This window comes from Patella vulgata, chromosome 6, assembly GCF_932274485.2.
Source record: "Patella vulgata chromosome 6, xgPatVulg1.2, whole genome shotgun sequence".
In the NCBI taxonomy this organism is placed as follows: Eukaryota; Metazoa; Mollusca; class Gastropoda; family Patellidae; genus Patella; species Patella vulgata.
Window position 1 is genome coordinate 41,948,870 of NC_065884.2, and position 18,116 is coordinate 41,966,985.

Consider the following 18,116-nt stretch of genomic DNA (forward strand, 5'->3'; position numbering starts at 1 on the left):
AAATACATTTCAAATCCATTAATCGTCGCATGGTTTGTAGACATAATTCATACAACATATACGATTTAATAACATCAAAGTATCTAATTATTAGAAATCATTACATAGTGTACATTTTATGACAACACAAAAAGGGACAGTGAGTTCAGTGGAGTTAAACTTTGAGCTCACATTAATTTTTCTTATGGCTGTATTTGTATAAATTAAATAAAACTTACAGGATCATATCTTAAAGCTTGAACTAACTGAGGTATATAAAATAATAAAGCTTCCTGAAATAAATATAAAATCAAATATTATGTGGCCTGGCTGACTAAAGTTTAATAAATGTAAACTCAACACTGCTGTATATTCAATGCATAAGTGTTGTGTAGAAGTAGTCTACTGGCTAATCAAACAGCTCACTTCAGGTAGGTTGTTCCTTAAAGAGACTAACAATGGTTAGATTGGAGCACCTGGAGAAAACCCACAAGGTTGGACAGGTAAAATGTGTCATTACCATCTCCGAAGGATAGGGTCCATTCATCATATATTAACAGAAGACGGTGCTGCAAGGTTAGCTCGATCTTTCATCCTGTCCAGAATAGACTACTGTAATTCATTACTAACTGGTATTACGAACAAACAGATTTCAAAACTCTGAAGATTACAAAACCGCGCTGCTTACATTGTCACAAAAACTAAATGAAGATCACACATCACCTCAGTCTTGAACAAATTACATTGGCTTCGTGTTCGAGAAAGGATCAACTTTAAAATCTTATCGTTAACCTATTGATCAATAAACAAACTGGCGCCAGGTTACCTTCAAAATCTAGTATCACTGTATCAACCTGAACGATCATTAAGATCACAAGGAGAACTATTATTGGATGTACCTGCCTATAATTTGAAATTATTTGGATCCAGAACTTTTCGATACAGTGCATCAATTATTTGGAATGCACTTCCAGAAAATAACTGACAATGTGAATGTCATCTTTTTGTCTCATTCATGTAACTGTGAATAATACTTACCGGTGGATGTGACCTTAAAACTCTGACAGCATACTGAGCTGTTAGTGGGTGTGGTGGGTATAATCTTGAAAAATAGGATAATGCCAAGACCGGGGAGACAATCTCCCACGTTAAAACGTGCGTCAACTGTAACACAAATAGTTATATAATATATAGATTTAGGTTGTAAATTAAATGGTTTATATTCTATAAATTTCATAGAATTGATTTGAACAGAAATGCTAAGTTTTTATTCTAAACTTGCTGGAACTATTAAAATATCCTAGTTTGACAGTGAAAGCTATATTTATTGTCCAAAACAATATAATTTATGAGTTATGATTGGAGATTTTTTCATCAGAAATGTCATACCGGTAATTTGAATTAAAAAACAATTTGCATGTACCAGATATTAACTCTGATGAAGCATGTTTTTAAAGAGCACATAAAATGAGAAAAACAAATTGTGTGTACCCATAGCCAGTGGTCACTATATACACTTTTCGGCAAGTTCACACCGATCTGAATAAAATTATTCGACATATTACCGTTTAAGTATCAGACACCCGAAAACAGTTTTCAATATTTCAATAACTGCCTGGTTGATTGGCCGGTGACATTACAGGGACCACACATACAATATGCACTATTATGGTCTTATCACTATCCATATACACCACCAGTTGACTAGTGTGTATTGACGGTTCAATTAACATACTTACATAATCATTACCCAGACCTTGAGAGATTCGATAATGAGTTGGCAGTTCTCACTATAATAGTTAAAAACTAGATAATGTAAAGGCAATTTACTGAAAATTTCATTCAAATCGATCCACTATGAACCGAGAACTAAGCAATTGAAATTTCCGCCTAGCCTCGATCATCATTACTAAAGTCAGTACGATAAACTGCATAGTCTCGATTATCCATTTAATCGTTCAATCGTGAAGGGAAGTTACGCAGTAAATAGGCTCATAATCCACAGACTAGCGATGCCATCTAGAGTTGATTATGGTCTGGATAGGTTAATTAATGTCTAATTAATAATTTAGATAACATTTCAGGCCTAAAGAAAGACCTGCAATAGACAGATTTAGCTCTTGCAATTGCATAATGTATGTTTACGGAACCGGTCAGGCATTAATGAATACATACCCCGGCTGTATATAGGTAATTAAGGAATAAACATTCCGAATATATAATTAGTCAGTGTGACGTTACTGGTGTCTGAGGGGATTAAGAGAATTTTCGAAAATTGGCAAAGTCGTTTTTACGGGAGGTCTATATTTGCGACTTTGAGTGAAGATGGCTGATTTAATTTTAATCAGATTGGCGTGAATTTGCCGTAAAGTGCACATAGTAACCACTGGCTACAAGTACAAAACATTTCATCTGGTGACCTTATGTGGTCTTTAAAGTAGTTTTGATATAGCTTACCTCTGATGCATCTGCCTCCAATGATTCAGCAGTAACTAAGAAGTTAATAGCTTCAGGAATATGACACACAGCTTCTGGGTGGATACGAACCAAGAGAGTAACTTCTTTAACTAATGCTAAGGAATTACGAAATCTGTTGAAAAAAACAAGGCTTTATTATTCCACATAATGAAATAGAAACTGGTGAATTCAGTTGCAATAATTTTCTTTTAAAATAAGCATTGACACCTTTAAATTAAAGTAATTTTACTATTCAAATCTGCTAGTTCTATATTAAATATATAAAATATTTTTTAAACTTAGATAAAATCTCAAAATTGAAAGTCTTGAGTGATTTATACCAAACCCCTACTTGGCTTTATTATATGTTTTATATTAAGTAATTACAATATACCTTGAAGGTAAGAAAACAGCTAAAATAGGTGATATATCCCAACTTAATCTGGCTAATTCTTTCCATTGTTTATCAGTTAAAGGGGTACTCCTCCATGTAGCTATTTTATCTTCATCTGGTACCTTTAATTCTGATATTTCTAGAGGGTTGTGCCATGTAATCAGAGCATCTACAGCTCCAGCCTATTAAAAAAAAAAGAGTACACAATCATCAAGGATTTGTCTTCAATGAATAATCTAGCAGTAATATTTCACCCCAAAGAACCACCATTTTTGACCAAATAATTTCATATAATATCACTTTGAATTAAGATACCAGCTAGTTTACAAATTTTACACATAATTTAATGTGTATATAAGCTTATATCAACAGAAACATTATTACATACTAACACACGTCACAGAGATACTTACCACCAATGAAAGAATAAGATTTCGTTTTTTAATATAATCTTTCAATAAACTATTTGTGGCAGCTGGGTTTTTTCTAGCACCTGAAACAGTAAATAAAATCTTGCTTAATATAAGCTTTTCCACTAGTTCATTATAGTGTGATATATAATAGTGAAGATATAGTGGTTTGGGTTTTCAATGTGACATATACATATTGAGTTTGATCCCCCAAAGGGCCATTTCAGGTCACGTAAGTTACAGTTCGGAGCAGTTTAGAGCTCTAAAATTGTCTGATATCAACTGAATCAATATGTAAATGCATCAGAATATCTCAATCCTCTCAATTTTGAAAATTAATAATTATCAAAACTTTAAAGCAGGTGGTTTTTCCACAATTTAACACAATGCGACCGTTACGTAAGTTACGCAGAAAAATCAAATAAACATAACCTGACATTTTGCATTGAAAATTCGGTAATTGGTGAAACATGACTAGATAATTTTAAATATAATATGAAAGAATATTCATTCTATTTTGCAAGTTAGCAATAGAAAAGATTTGTTTATGAATATATTTACGCATGTAAACCAAAATATATCGTCACATAAGTTACATGGGTTGGTCACGTAAGTTTTGCGTGTGAAACAAAAGCTTTAATATTTCCAAAAGTAACAAATTTATTGATTCTCTTAATTAGGTTATCAGTACCAAAATACAATCCAAGATTTTTTTTTTTCTTTGGTATCTTCTTCTGACACATGTATATATAACAAACATTTTACATTGAGGTGCATTTTTGGCACCAACACCATGATCTAAAAGCTAGATTCCATTTATCATTTTTTTCAAAAATTGAGACATATGTTTTGTTACTAATACTATAATAGAAACTTCAATATTGTTGAAATTCATTATACCTGTAAATAGTAAATTTACATTTTATCATTTACACATCAACTTCAAAAACAGCCATTTCATTTGTCATTGCTGGTGATGTCCGTACATGTATACATGTATCTGATTGGTAGGGTTAAATATTAATAATTTTTATAACTAAATCATTACTGATATTACTAGACCTTTTATGATGATCTCATTGGAGATGTTAATACAACTAACATCTAATGACTTTCGACAATATCAAAAGTATGTGTTAAAAAAATATAAATTCCATAATGTCTCAAAGTTTTGAAAATGATAAATTGACCCTACATGTAAATACCCATCTCATTATTTATTCTGATGGACCATCTGCTGAATTTAAAAACATATGTTGTGCAGTATTAAAAGCTACTTCTTGCAGCGGAGTGGGGGGAATGTTGGTAAGATGGTGGGGGAGGGGACTGCATATCATTGTACAATCTGAATTTAATTTTTCTGTTGAAGCCAATAATGCACTTCCTGATATATAAGTTTTATTTATTACTTAGTATATTATGTATCGGACAAAAATATATCAACGAAAACAGGAAGTCCATATCATGTTTTTTGCTTTTTGGAAGCTAATGGTGTCAAAGAATGATTGAAACGTGCATTAGCCAGTACCATATATTCCAAAATTATTCATTTGTTACTTCTAAATTAAACATACATTACGCAAGAGCTAAATCTGCCTATTGCAAGTCTTTATTTAGGCTTCAGATGTTATACAAATTATTAATTAGACCTTTATTTACATGACAAACTCAAAATCAACTCTGTAGACCCACAGATGGCTTGGATATGGTTTGGATTTAAACAGTCGTTCATTTAAAATTAAATCAATAAATGGTGGACCAAGCTAACGTTTACCGTTAGTCGCTGATGTCATTACTGGAAACTGGTGATGAAAGGCCTGTCAAGCGAGGCTACCATAGCCATTGAGCATGCTACTTGATAATCGAAAATAAATGTGGGTGGAGTTATCGTCTGTCAATCAAACGATCAGAAATTCTCATAGACGGTGCAGACACAGTTGATGCCTATTTTTTAATTCTAGTCCAAACTTCCAACAGTGATAATTCCATTCAGAACAAAGTAATTTGACTGAAATTTTCAACATTTTCTTTTTTTATCATCTATTTTTGAATTATTATAGCAAGAATGGCCAACTCTTTATAAAACTCTTAATGTATCTTTAATGATGAAAATTATTAAATCAGACTTACTTCATTAAAGTAAAACTATAAAAACAAAACAAAAATAGTTAAATAAAAACTAATTTGTGATACTTTTGTTTTTATGGTAACCTATGTGGCATCATTGTCTGTCCATTGTGTCTATTATTCACTTAGAAGTTCAAAAACAAATTTCACAGAACTAAACATTAAAATTAGATATTAGTAATAGATTTTTATGAAATGATTTAATTTAATTTTTGGTCATGATGGACCATTTTACATGAAATGGACACTAAAGGGAGACTTCAAGTTCAAAGTGAACCTACACAATTTAACATAGCCACAATTATGCATCATAATTGTAAAATAAGGAATGGACAAAAGCTTTATCAATTCACATGCCAGCACAGCAACACAGGACTCAGTCTGTACTCTGTAATAATTATCATGTTTACTGTAACGTGGGTTTTTAGACAATTTGAGGTTATAATTTGAATTTTCCTAATCGTTAGAAATTTCATACTTTCTGATATTATTAAGTTTAGAGGTTAATAACAGATGACCCAATTCAGATTGAGTGAACATATCTTTAAATTAAATTTTTTACTGAAATTTGTATTTTGCCAAAAGAATTCTTTTTTTGTGCAGAGACTTGATTAGTCTTTCTACTGAGGAAAGGGTCCTGAAAAGAATTACTCAAATCCAAAAGACATTGCAAATAGACAAGAATTAGGTTAAAATCGTGAAGTATTTTTGTGAAACATACACCTAAAGGTCCCTTATTTATCTTGTTTATAATGTATCAAGCGTGCATAGGCTCTAGTGCAGATCGATTTTATTTACACCCCCCCCCCCTTTTTTTTTTTATTAAATTGAATTTTCATTAAATATTTTAACAACACAACAAAAATTCTTCGAGAAATATGCGTTTGACTATGTCTATTGAATTAGTGTAAAAAAAATCATGAGAATATTTTTTTAAAAGGAGCATGACAGCTTTGATTAAGGTCAAAATACTATGTTTCTATACAATCAAAGATTAAAGTGGAATATAGTTTGCTATTGGTGAAAACTTTTGATTGTTGGAAAACAAATGAATTACATTTCAACATTAATGTTGGGTCATGATACTATATATTTTGTCATACGATTCCAGTCATGATACATATTCAGGCCAGAAAATTTAGTATCCACGATAGATACTGAATCAGTAATATTCTGTTGACATCTGTGTTGTAAGGAAAGTTTTCAGTAAAAGAGTTGTTTTTAACTAGAAATCTTTTAAATTCTATGAACAATTCATGTTGAAATAGAAGTAAAATATTGTATTGTGGAAAGGTAAATCCGGGATACACCAATTCAACAATATATTGTTTTGGTGGCACTAATGAATACTGGCTACATTTGGTAAAAGAAATTAATCTATCAAATCTCATTAAATCAACACTTTTATATTTGATCTAAATTAAATCGGTCACATGTTTTTAAGTATTACAAAAGCTCAATACATATATTTACATCCATATCAAGATGCTATTTCAAAATACAGGAAAACAACTGTGTAAATGGAATAATACATGCACAAATTTATACAATATAGGGATATCTTATAAACATGCAGATAGAACATTTGAGGGATGAATGATTTTATGGTCTTTTTTGTTGATGGATCTGTTTGAGATTTAAATTATGGTATACATATTGTGTTGGCACAAACGTTAAATGAAATCCATCAAATTACTCCTCAGTGTGATGATGTAATTTCATGCTTTACCAGAGTTTTACTGTACATGCAGGACACATTTATCATTAAGCATGCAATAACACAAAATTAAATTACGAAAAATACTGAAAAAACTTGAAAAAACACAGAAAAATACTGATTTAAAAAAATTTGTTGCTACTAATTTCAAAAAAATTTAACCAGTGGCTTCCAGGCAGGATACGCCCACATTTTGCAAGAGATGGATAGAGAACAAGATAAAAACAAACAGGAGTTTTCGTACAATCTGGGGCAATAATCCAGAAAGTTGTGGTCTGAAATGCGCGAATATCAAAAGAGACTGAGATCTTTGGGATATAAAGATATTTTTTAAGTTTCATCTAAATCGGATAAAATATATTAAAAATTGTGACCACTAGAGGGTCCACAACCTTCGTATTACATACTTTTACACAATTTGCGTACAAGGAGCAGCCATTTTGTCGGGCAGTTTCGATCTGATTTTTACATAATTTAAACTCAACCATCATTATGGTGCAACGGTGATATATTGAAACGGTTTTTAAAATCAGATAAAAATTATGATCTCTAGAGGGTCCAAAAATCTGGTTAAAACACAGATCCTATTTTGTTTCGTTTTTATAGTTCAAAATTTCGTTTTACTTGTCTTTACTACACTTGGATCTGGAAGAGTTGTTATTTAACTTGTGTTCTGAATGGTGTCAGGGATAAGCCAATGAAACGGTCTGTTACGTCGAGCTTTAGGTGTGTTCTGCACGGAACTGTGGGTAATCCACTAGTAACATCAATGCTGATTGGTTAATCAAATGTCTGACATCATAGGGTCATAAGTCAGTCTTTTGACCCCTGACATGACCTATCGCTATAACTTGTCAGATCTTCATGTAGTGTAGGCCATCGAAAGTATAAAAAAAAACGAAACGAGATATAGATCTGTATTTTAATCAGATTGGAGGGTCCAATAGCTAAAAACGCGATTTTTTGTATAATTAGGGGCCATAATCCAGGAAGTTACAATCTGATATGCGCAAATAGCGAAAGGAACCAAATTCTTTGGGTCATAAAGATATGTTTCAAGTTCCATCAAAATGGGATCAAAATCGTGGCCTCTATTTGCGAACGAACGGCGGCCATTTTGTCCAGCAGTTTTGGTCCGATTTTCACCAAATTTGAAGTCAACCATCAGTAGGGTGTAAAGGTGATATCAATTTTTTAGATCGGATAAAAATTGTGACCTCTAGAGGCACAACAAGCTAAAAATGTGACTTTTCGTACAATCAAGGGCCATAATTCAGGAAGTTACGATCCAAAGCAAGATCTTTGGGTTATAAACCTGTGTTTCCAGTTTCATCGAAATTGGATCAAAATTGTGATCTCTAGAGGGTCCACAACAGCTGATATACAATATTTTGACACTATATCAACAGGAACCAAGATCTTAGGGTGATAAACCTATATTTCAAGTTTCATTGAAATCGGATAGAAATTGTGACCTGTAGAGTGTTCACAAACAATTGTGGACGGACGGACAGGGTCGACGACAATATACGTCCACATGAAAATGTGGGCTATTAAAAAAACTCTAAATACCGAAAAATTCCTAAATGCAACTATAAAAAACCCCTAAATACTGAAAGATTTGGGACTCCTTTTGGTTCCCAGGGTGCGAACTCTCCCAGATCCCGCTAGAAATGACTCATCTGGGCGCCCAACTCCCAGTAGTGTTTCCTGGGACCCTATTTGAGCCTTACTATGCTCACGGGCTGCCAATGGCCTTCCTCTTCCCCTAATAGGTTTCACAGCACAGTCTGTCACTGGTATGGATCCCAGGGTGAGCTCATTGAAGAAAATTTTCAGTATTTTACTATGTTTTTTAGTGGTTTTTTTCAGTACTTTTTCTGTTTTTCAGGAGATATTTTTTCAGTATATTATATAGTACAGTCGCATACACAAGTTAGTCTCATCTATAACTTGTTACTGACTAGCAGGGGCATAAATGTGTGTGTGTGTGTGTGTGTGTGTGGGGGGGGGGGGGGGGTAGCGAAAAAAATAGTTGGTCGCAAAATAAATGCAGTCGGTCGCAAAATAAATGCAGTCGGTCGCAAAATAAGTGCAGTCGATCTCAAAATAAGTGCTCACTGAATTAATGAGATAAACAAACAATGCCAGAATAGAAGGGAAAAATCTCAAATACTTAATATACGTGCACCTAAATTTCTTACATCACATAGTCGGCCTCAAAATAAGTGGCCACTGCAGTCGGTCTCTGACCCAATGAATTAATGAGGTAAACAATGCCAAAATAGAAGGTAAAAATTTTGTGTGAATCCCTGCATCTAAATTGCAACGGTATAGTATAAAATAACCTAATCAACTTGCCATGTTTGAAAAAAAAATTCCCTGTTATGAGTTTGTTGGTCTTAGAAATTGAGAGAGCTTTTTACAAAGATTTTGATAACTTAAATTGTATTATTGATTGTCATACAAATAACATTAGTCGAACAGTTGGTAAGAAGTTTTCGGAAGCATAGTTTGTTTCAGAAATATGTAAAACCAGCGGCTACCAGGCAGGATACGCCCACATTTTCGAGAGATGGATAGAGAACAAGCTAAAAAGGAAGTGATTTTTCCTAAAATCAAGGGCCATAATTCAGAAAATTACAATTCGATATGCGCAAATATCGAAAGGAACCGAGATCTTTGGGTTATAAATTTACATTTCAAGTTTCAACAAAATCGGATAAAAATTGTGACCTCTATAGGGTCCACAACCTTGATATACCATATTTTTACGCTATCTGAGAACGAGGGGCGGCCATTTTGTCTGTCAGTTTTGGGCCGATTTTCACGAATTTCGAACTCAGCCATCCTTAGGGTGTAACAGTGATATAATAATACGGTTTTTTAAATAAGATAAAAATTATGACCTGGGTCCACAAGCAAAAAACACGATTTTTCGTACAATCAGGGGCCATAATTCAGGAAGTTACATTCCGATATGCGCGAATATCGAAAGGAACCGAGATCTTTGGATTATAAACTTACATTTCAAGTTTCAACAAATTCGGATAAAAATTGTGACGTCTACAGGGTCCACAACCATATTTTTACGCTATTTAAGAACGGAGGGCGGCCATTTTGTCTGTCAGTTTTGGGTCGATTTTCATGAAATTCGAACTCAGCTGTCCTTAGGGTGTAACGGTGATATAATGAAACATTTTTTTAAATCGGATAAAAATTATGACCTATATAGGGTCCACAAGCTGAAAACGCGATTTTTCGTACAATCAGGGGCCATAATTCAGGAAGTTACGGTCCGATTTGCGCGAATATCAAAGGAACCAAGATCTTTGGGTTTTAACTTACATTTCAAGTTTCAACAAAATCGGATAAAAATTATGACCTCCATAGGGTCCACAACCTTGATATACCATATTTTTACGCTATTTGAGAACGAAAGGCGGCCATTTTGTCTGTCAGTTTTGGGCCGATTTTCACGAAATTCGAATTCAGCCGTCCTTAAGGTGTAACGGTGAAATAATAATAAGATTTTTTAAATCGGATAAAAATTATGACCTCTATAGGGTCCACAAGCTAGAAATGTGATTTTTCGTACAATCAGGGGCCATAATTCAGGAAGTTACGGTCCGATATGCGCGAATATCGAAAGGAACCGAGATCTTTGGGTTATAAACTAACATTTCAAGTTTCAACAAAATCGGATAAAAATTATGACCTCTATAGGGTCCACAACCTTGATATACCATATTTTTACGCTATCTGAGAACGAGGGGCGGCCATTTTGTCTGTCAGTTTTGGGCCGATTTTCACGAATTTCGAACTCAGCCATCCTTAGGGTGTAACAGTGATATAATAATACGGTTTTTTAAATAAGATAAAAATTATGACCTGGGTCCACAAGCAAAAAACACGATTTTTCGTACAATCAGGGGCCATAATTCAGGAAGTTACATTCCGATATGCGCGAATATCGAAAGGAACCGAGATCTTTGGATTATAAACTTACATTTCAAGTTTCAACAAATTCGGATAAAAATTGTGACGTCTACAGGGTCCACAACCATATTTTTACGCTATTTAAGAACGGAGGGCGGCCATTTTGTCTGTCAGTTTTGGGTCGATTTTCATGAAATTCGAACTCAGCTGTCCTTAGGGTGTAACGGTGATATAATGAAACATTTTTTTAAATCGGATAAAAATTATGACCTATATAGGGTCCACAAGCTGAAAACGCGATTTTTCGTACAATCAGGGGCCATAATTCAGGAAGTTACGGTCCGATTTGCGCGAATATCAAAGGAACCAAGATCTTTGGGTTTTAACTTACATTTCAAGTTTCAACAAAATCGGATAAAAATTATGACCTCCATAGGGTCCACAACCTTGATATACCATATTTTTACGCTATTTGAGAACGAAAGGCGGCCATTTTGTCTGTCAGTTTTGGGCCGATTTTCACGAAATTCGAATTCAGCCGTCCTTAAGGTGTAACGGTGAAATAATAATAAGATTTTTTAAATCGGATAAAAATTATGACCTCTATAGGGTCCACAAGCTAGAAATGTGATTTTTCGTACAATCAGGGGCCATAATTCAGGAAGTTACGGTCCGATATGCGCGAATATCGAAAGGAACCGAGATCTTTGGGTTATAAACTAACATTTCAAGTTTCAACAAAATCGGATAAAAATTATGACCTCTATAGGGTCCACAACCTTGATATACCATATTTTTACGCTATTTGAGAATGAAGGGCGGCCATTTTGTCGGTCAGTTTTGGGCCGATTTTCACGAAATTCGAACTCAGCCGTCCTTAAGGTGTAACGGTGATATAATAATACGATTTTTTAAATCGGATAAAAATTATGACCTCTATAGGGTCCACAAGCTAAAAACGCAATTTTTCGTACAATCAGGGGCCATAATTCAGGAAGTTACGGTCGGATATGCGCGAATATCGAAAGGAACCGAGATCTTTGGGTTATAAACTTACATTTCAAGTTTCAACAAAATCGGATAAAAATTGTGACCTCTATAGGGTCCACAACCTTGATATACCATATTTTTACGCTATTTGAGAACTAAGGGCGGCCATTTTGTCGGTCAGTTTTGGGCCAATTTTCACGAAATTCGAACTCAGTCGTCCTTAGGGTGTAACGGTGATATAATAATACGTTTTTTTAATCGGATAAAAATTATGACCTCTATAGGGTCCACAAGCTAAAAACACGACTTTTTCGTACAATCAGGGGCCATAATTCAGGAAGTTACGTTCCGATATGCGCGAATATCGAAATGAACCAAGATCTTTGGGTTATAAGCATACATTTCAAGTTTGAACCAAATCGGATAAAAATTGTGGCCTCTACAGTGTTCACAAGCTAAAAACGTGATTTTTTGTACAATCAGGGGCCATAATCCATGAAGTTACAGTCCGATACATGCCAATATCGAAAGGAACCGAGATCTTAGGGTGATAAACCTATATTTCAAGTTTCATTGAAATCGGATAAAAATTGTGACCTGTAGACGTACGCACAGGGGCGACGACAATATACGTTCACATGAAAATGTGGGCGTATAAAAATCTTTACTTGTTCAAGTTGTTGCATATTTAATCCCAGTAGAAATTAAAATGTGTTTTACTCATTTTGCAAGTATTTTATTTTCTGACTATCAGAATTCTACAAACCTTTCCCCAGACCCCAAAGTCCATTAAATGGCATTTCAGAGACTAAGTAAGTGCCCCCATGAGACAAAGTCCCCTCAGGCCCAGTCCCAAAAAATTAAAAGCTCAGTTACATAATCTAATTTTTTTTTTCGCGCCTACGGCCTTCTATTCTATTGTGTCATTATTCTTCAACTCTTCTGTCTTATACAATCTCATCACTATCATATTCACAGTTACAATGAATCTCCCAGTTAGTAGTACCACTAGTGAGGTGGGCGACAGATTGCAGAATTGTTATTTCTACTCTGACAAAACAGGTGAAATTGACGGACGGGCCTCAAGATTCTGTCCCATATCTTATCCTCTCGTTAAGGAGAATTTTATCCCATTTGTCATGACATTGACTATAAAATTTTTCAGGCCGAATCACCAAAAATTAAAAGGTCAGTTACACAGTTATGACATCATTCTTCCACTCCTCTGTGGTCTTGTACTGCCTCAGCATCATCATATTCACGGTTATAGTGAACTGCCCGGTAAGTAGTACCGCTGGTGCGTGGTACATGGGGCGTCAGACTGTGCAAATTTTCTGACAACTCTTGCAAAACAGGCGGAATTGACAGGGGCAGATTTAGAGATTCTGTCTCATTGACTCCTATTTCTGGTTCTTTGTTCACAAGAATTTGCTCCCAACAATGACCTCAAATGCCAGGATATTGATTCAATTTTTCAAAATTTTCTCAGGTTGGTTAGTGTTATAGCCACTGCCCCTAAGGTTCACATAAATTTAATAACAAAATCAATAACAATCATCATGTTATATGACATAAACTTTATGTCAACTTGAATAAAACTGCTTTCCGACGCGATAACGATCGGCGAACAACTATATAGGCAATACGATCTATGTTCTACCGGGCGCCCAGTGTTACAGCCAGTATTTTGTTGACATTCATTGCAGGTTGTGATTGTGGATGGCACCCTAGATTTGGAACCACCCCACCCCCATCCCCTATTCCCAGCTTCCAGATCAGCTACTGACCCCTAGAAAACTATCATCTGTGGTGCTCGGCCACTGACTGCGTCACTCGTATTAGGGACATGTGCATCAGTCGGACGCATTTTTGCCAAACACCCCCGCAAACAAAATCTTTATGTACTATACGCCCCTGCTGACTAGAGATCTACAAAAGATCTTTATACTTAAACCTATAAACTATACTATTATTAGTGTGTACATGAAAGATTGAGTTTGTGTTCGAGGCCATACTCTCAATATGATTAAAATACAGATCTATGTTTCGTTTTTTTTATACTTCCGATGGCCTACACTACATGAACATCTGACCAATTGTAGTGGAAGGTCGGGTCAGAGGTCATATGAGTGGCTTTTGACCCTATGACGTCAGACAGTTCCGTGCACCTCATGCCAAAAACTCGTCGAGATCCTAGTGTAGTAAAGAAAAGTAAAACGAAAATTGGAACTATAAAAAACGAAACGAAATAGGATCTGTGTTTTAATCAGATTGCCATACCCTGAACTACACATTGCAAGCCAGCTAGATAAAATGTCTAGTCCACATGTACATAGTTACAGGGTAACTTTTTCGCAGTAAATACTGAACTGCAAGATTTATTTACTTCGAAAATCACTAGAAATTTAATAGAAACAGATTTTTTTTTTTTTAAAAATAATGCATTAATAGTTTTATGTCCCTTTAAAGTCCCTGTCCCACTGGCTCAATTTAGTTATGGTCGTCCTAGAAAGACCAAGCATGTCCACTAATTTAAATCATATAGAATGGACCCCATGTTAATATGACAATCTACCAATCAGAACCCATGAATGTATGTATATACAAGTATCAAAATAAATATTCTTATTGACAATACAATAATATACAAGATGCAATTATCAATACACACACAATAACTGACTAATAATTTAAATTAACGTTCAAGACATCAAATCAAAATTTGAATTAATACACTGATCAAGGAGTTATGAAAGTTATCAACATAAATCAAATAAGTAAAGAGATAGTTGATATTTCACGAGAAAAATGACGGTTAATTTGAGTTTAGTCAACATATAGAGAGAGACTTTCATCATGCTGGTCACCCTTCAATATGACCATACAAATACTTGCCAACATTTAAAAACTCAACATCTGTGTTGGCCGTTTCAATATGTCCGTGAAGGCCAAAAACTATGGAAAGGCGCTGCCCTCCTACATCTACATATTGAGTATAATCATAATAAGATTATAATTAACTATTTTATCTCGTCAAATGTATATTTAATGTGAAGACAATGATGATCATCATTATGATATTAAATAATTATCATATATTTACAGCAATAGGGGACACAGGAATGGAAACATGAACATTTAAAAAAATTCTAATTTTAATGTTTTATTCTAATACAAAAATATTGTCGATTCCCAAAAAACCCAGAGACAAACTTTGACCCGGAGGTTGAAATTTAGTTGAGTTGTCTGATCGGAACTTAGATATTGGTGTATTAGAATAGATACAGCCAACTTCAAAGAGCGCAAAGCATTAGACATTTTTACACTTTTGCTTTTCATATAACAGCCCCTTATTTCACATACCCTGTTATACAATCATATTTGATCAACAACTAACTCACCTACAATTTATAGGCTACAAAATGACATTGGTAATTCATACATTTTCCATTCATTATTTAAAACATTAATTATTAAATTATAAAGAGAACTATGATATGAGGAATATCTATAGTATGTATATCTATCAATATAGGTTCTAGGCATGACCAACTAAAATAAATAAATTTATAATCCATTGATTTATACTGACTACCGTGAATATTTCTATCTCTAAAAGTTATATCAATAATATAGCCATTACTTACTAGCTGAACGTCTAGAGTATGAAGATACACTGCTGTTCATAGTATTCATCCAACCACTAGCTTGAGATCTTCTATCTGGTGGTATACCTCCTATAGATAATGTCTGGGGTGTCAGAGCAGATGATTCCATCTCTGCAAGATCAATTTACAAAATAAAAATTCAATGAGATTTTAAGCCAAAAGAAATTCTGAGATAACATGTGTGATTAATGGTTTGCAATTTTTCAAAGTGAATTCAGTCCATCAGTTCCTTTCAAATGTGATTTTGGAAGTCACTACAATATCCTTAAATAATTTGTAATTATGAACAAGTCTATATGTATATCTTATTTGTATTTACTTAATTTATGTGTGTATTTTATTTTGTAAAGTATATATGGGTCCTGAGTCGTGGATACACTTTAAAAATGTACAATGACCTGCATTGTCAGCTACTTTTGAAAGCATAAATCATCTAATGTCTCTTACATGTGTTTTCATGTTCAAGTGAGTACAATAATTAACGTCAGACATTCAGTGTTAAGACAACCTGTTTGTTGTTAAGAGTTCACGAGAACATTTTCATTGAACATAAATTGCAAATGAGGCTTCGGTAATTTGACAACATTTATAAAGGTTAATTAAACTAACCATTAAATGATAAGAGATTAGTAGTAAGATATTTTTTATCAGCGTGCATCATCTGCCAGAATTTAATCAGAGTAATTATATCTTCTCGTAGATTAGAACCTTGTTGTGTTGGAAATAATACGGGACCACTGAAAATAACAATACTTATTATATATAAATACACACAGACAATTCGCAAACATTAAGATAAATTGTCATCCAAACTACATTTAATTGTATGACCCCTATTATTACATGTTTTAAGGTAAGCAGACACTAACATTATTTTACATAGTTGCTAGCTTGCAATACTTATTTAAACATTTATAAATTACCAACCAGAAATAATCAAGTGAAGCAGCATATATCCTTTCTCTTAAAACACTCTTGCCTGCTGTATTAGGTAATATATCACCTTGTAATAATGATAAACCCATTATAAGTAACCTAAAATCATACAAGAATAAATATTTATTATAAACACAGTTATTCACTGTCTAACTAGGGGTTTACCCACAGTTCCACGCAGAGAATGACAAGAAGTCGCTGTAACAGACCGTTTCATTGGCTTATTCCTCACATCAATAAGAAAGCCTATTATATAACAACTCTTCCAGATCCTAGTGTAGTAAAGACAAGTAAAACAAAATTTTGAACTATAAAAAGGAAACGAAATAGGCTGTGTGTTTTAATCAGCTTGAGTCTAACTATATCCATTATTTATTTCTCAGATCTTCCCATTTAGCACAATATATATATATATGTTATTTGTTTTTACTCAGACTATAATAATTGAATACATTACTCTTAAAGAGTACAACCAAGTTAACCCTTGTCCATATGGACCCCAGTTATAATTCAAAGTTTTTACGTACAGATATATTTGAATTAAAAGGCAGCGGTTTAGTTTTTATTTGTATTTATATTTGACACCTTAAAAACAACTAAATTATTATACAAAAACATTTTAGTAACAATTGGAAAAGATTTATATTTGATACCTTAAAAACAACTAAATTATTATACAAAAACATTTTAGTAACAATTGGAAAAGATTTAATAATTCTCACAAAATTGCTACTTTGTGTACTATGTGATAAAGAGGTTAAATGGCAATTCACGCTTGATACAAAAATCATTGAATATTTGGAATTCATCATTTGGGTATTTGTAACATGCAGATGTTAAAAGAGAGAATACTCTGGCATACGCTATATGGTATCAGGCAGCAAAAACATTAGCAAAATCCCTACTGTGAGTTGTAAGTTAGGGGTCGGACCCCTTGTTCCCTTCAAGCGTTGGGCCTGATTTGCATGTAACAGAACTCTGCATGTGGGAAGCAGATGAATACCAAACTCTTCGCTACATGTCAAAATGTATAGGAGACAAAGTCACTAAATTTCAGAAAGCAGTGGCCAGTAGTTATTACAAAACACTATAAAACATGTGCATGGGGTCCATAGAGACCCCACGTGCACTGACAAGGGTTAAATCAGCACACCAACCACCTATAATAAGTTGTCATTTACTGAAAAATTTTAAGTTCATATATTACCTTGTTCTAGGTCCCAGAGCAGCAGGATGTCTAGAGATCATAGCTGGTGTTTTACCAACACTAACAGATAATGATTTATTTAATAAACTCATCATAATATCAACATGTGATGAATTACTGTATTTAGCTATCTCTACTCTCTCCATTAAAAACTTTGTCCAGATGGCATGGGGGGAAACAGCTGGTGGAATGGGAGCCAAATCCACCCCTTCGCTTTTAGCTAATGGATCAAGCTGTGGCTTGTCATCTTCAAATATACCTAGTTTTAAGTCTACTGAATACTGCCATGCTG

The 18,116-nt window shown here is 33.9% G+C and overlaps 1 protein-coding gene across 1 annotated transcript in view; it reads right to left on the minus strand.

Annotated features, from left to right (window-relative positions):
- Nucleotides 1-1,139: 1,139 nt before the first annotated feature.
- The window catches only part of LOC126823264 (phosphatidylinositol 4-kinase alpha), a 55,987-nt gene continuing 39,010 nt past the window's right edge, over nt 1,140-18,116 (minus strand). Inside the window, exon 14 of the mRNA XM_050551979.2 lies at nt 1,140-1,143. Within this exon, the coding sequence (XP_050407936.2) occupies nt 1,140-1,143 (4 nt within the window). The remainder of the gene's footprint in view (nt 1,144-18,116) is intronic.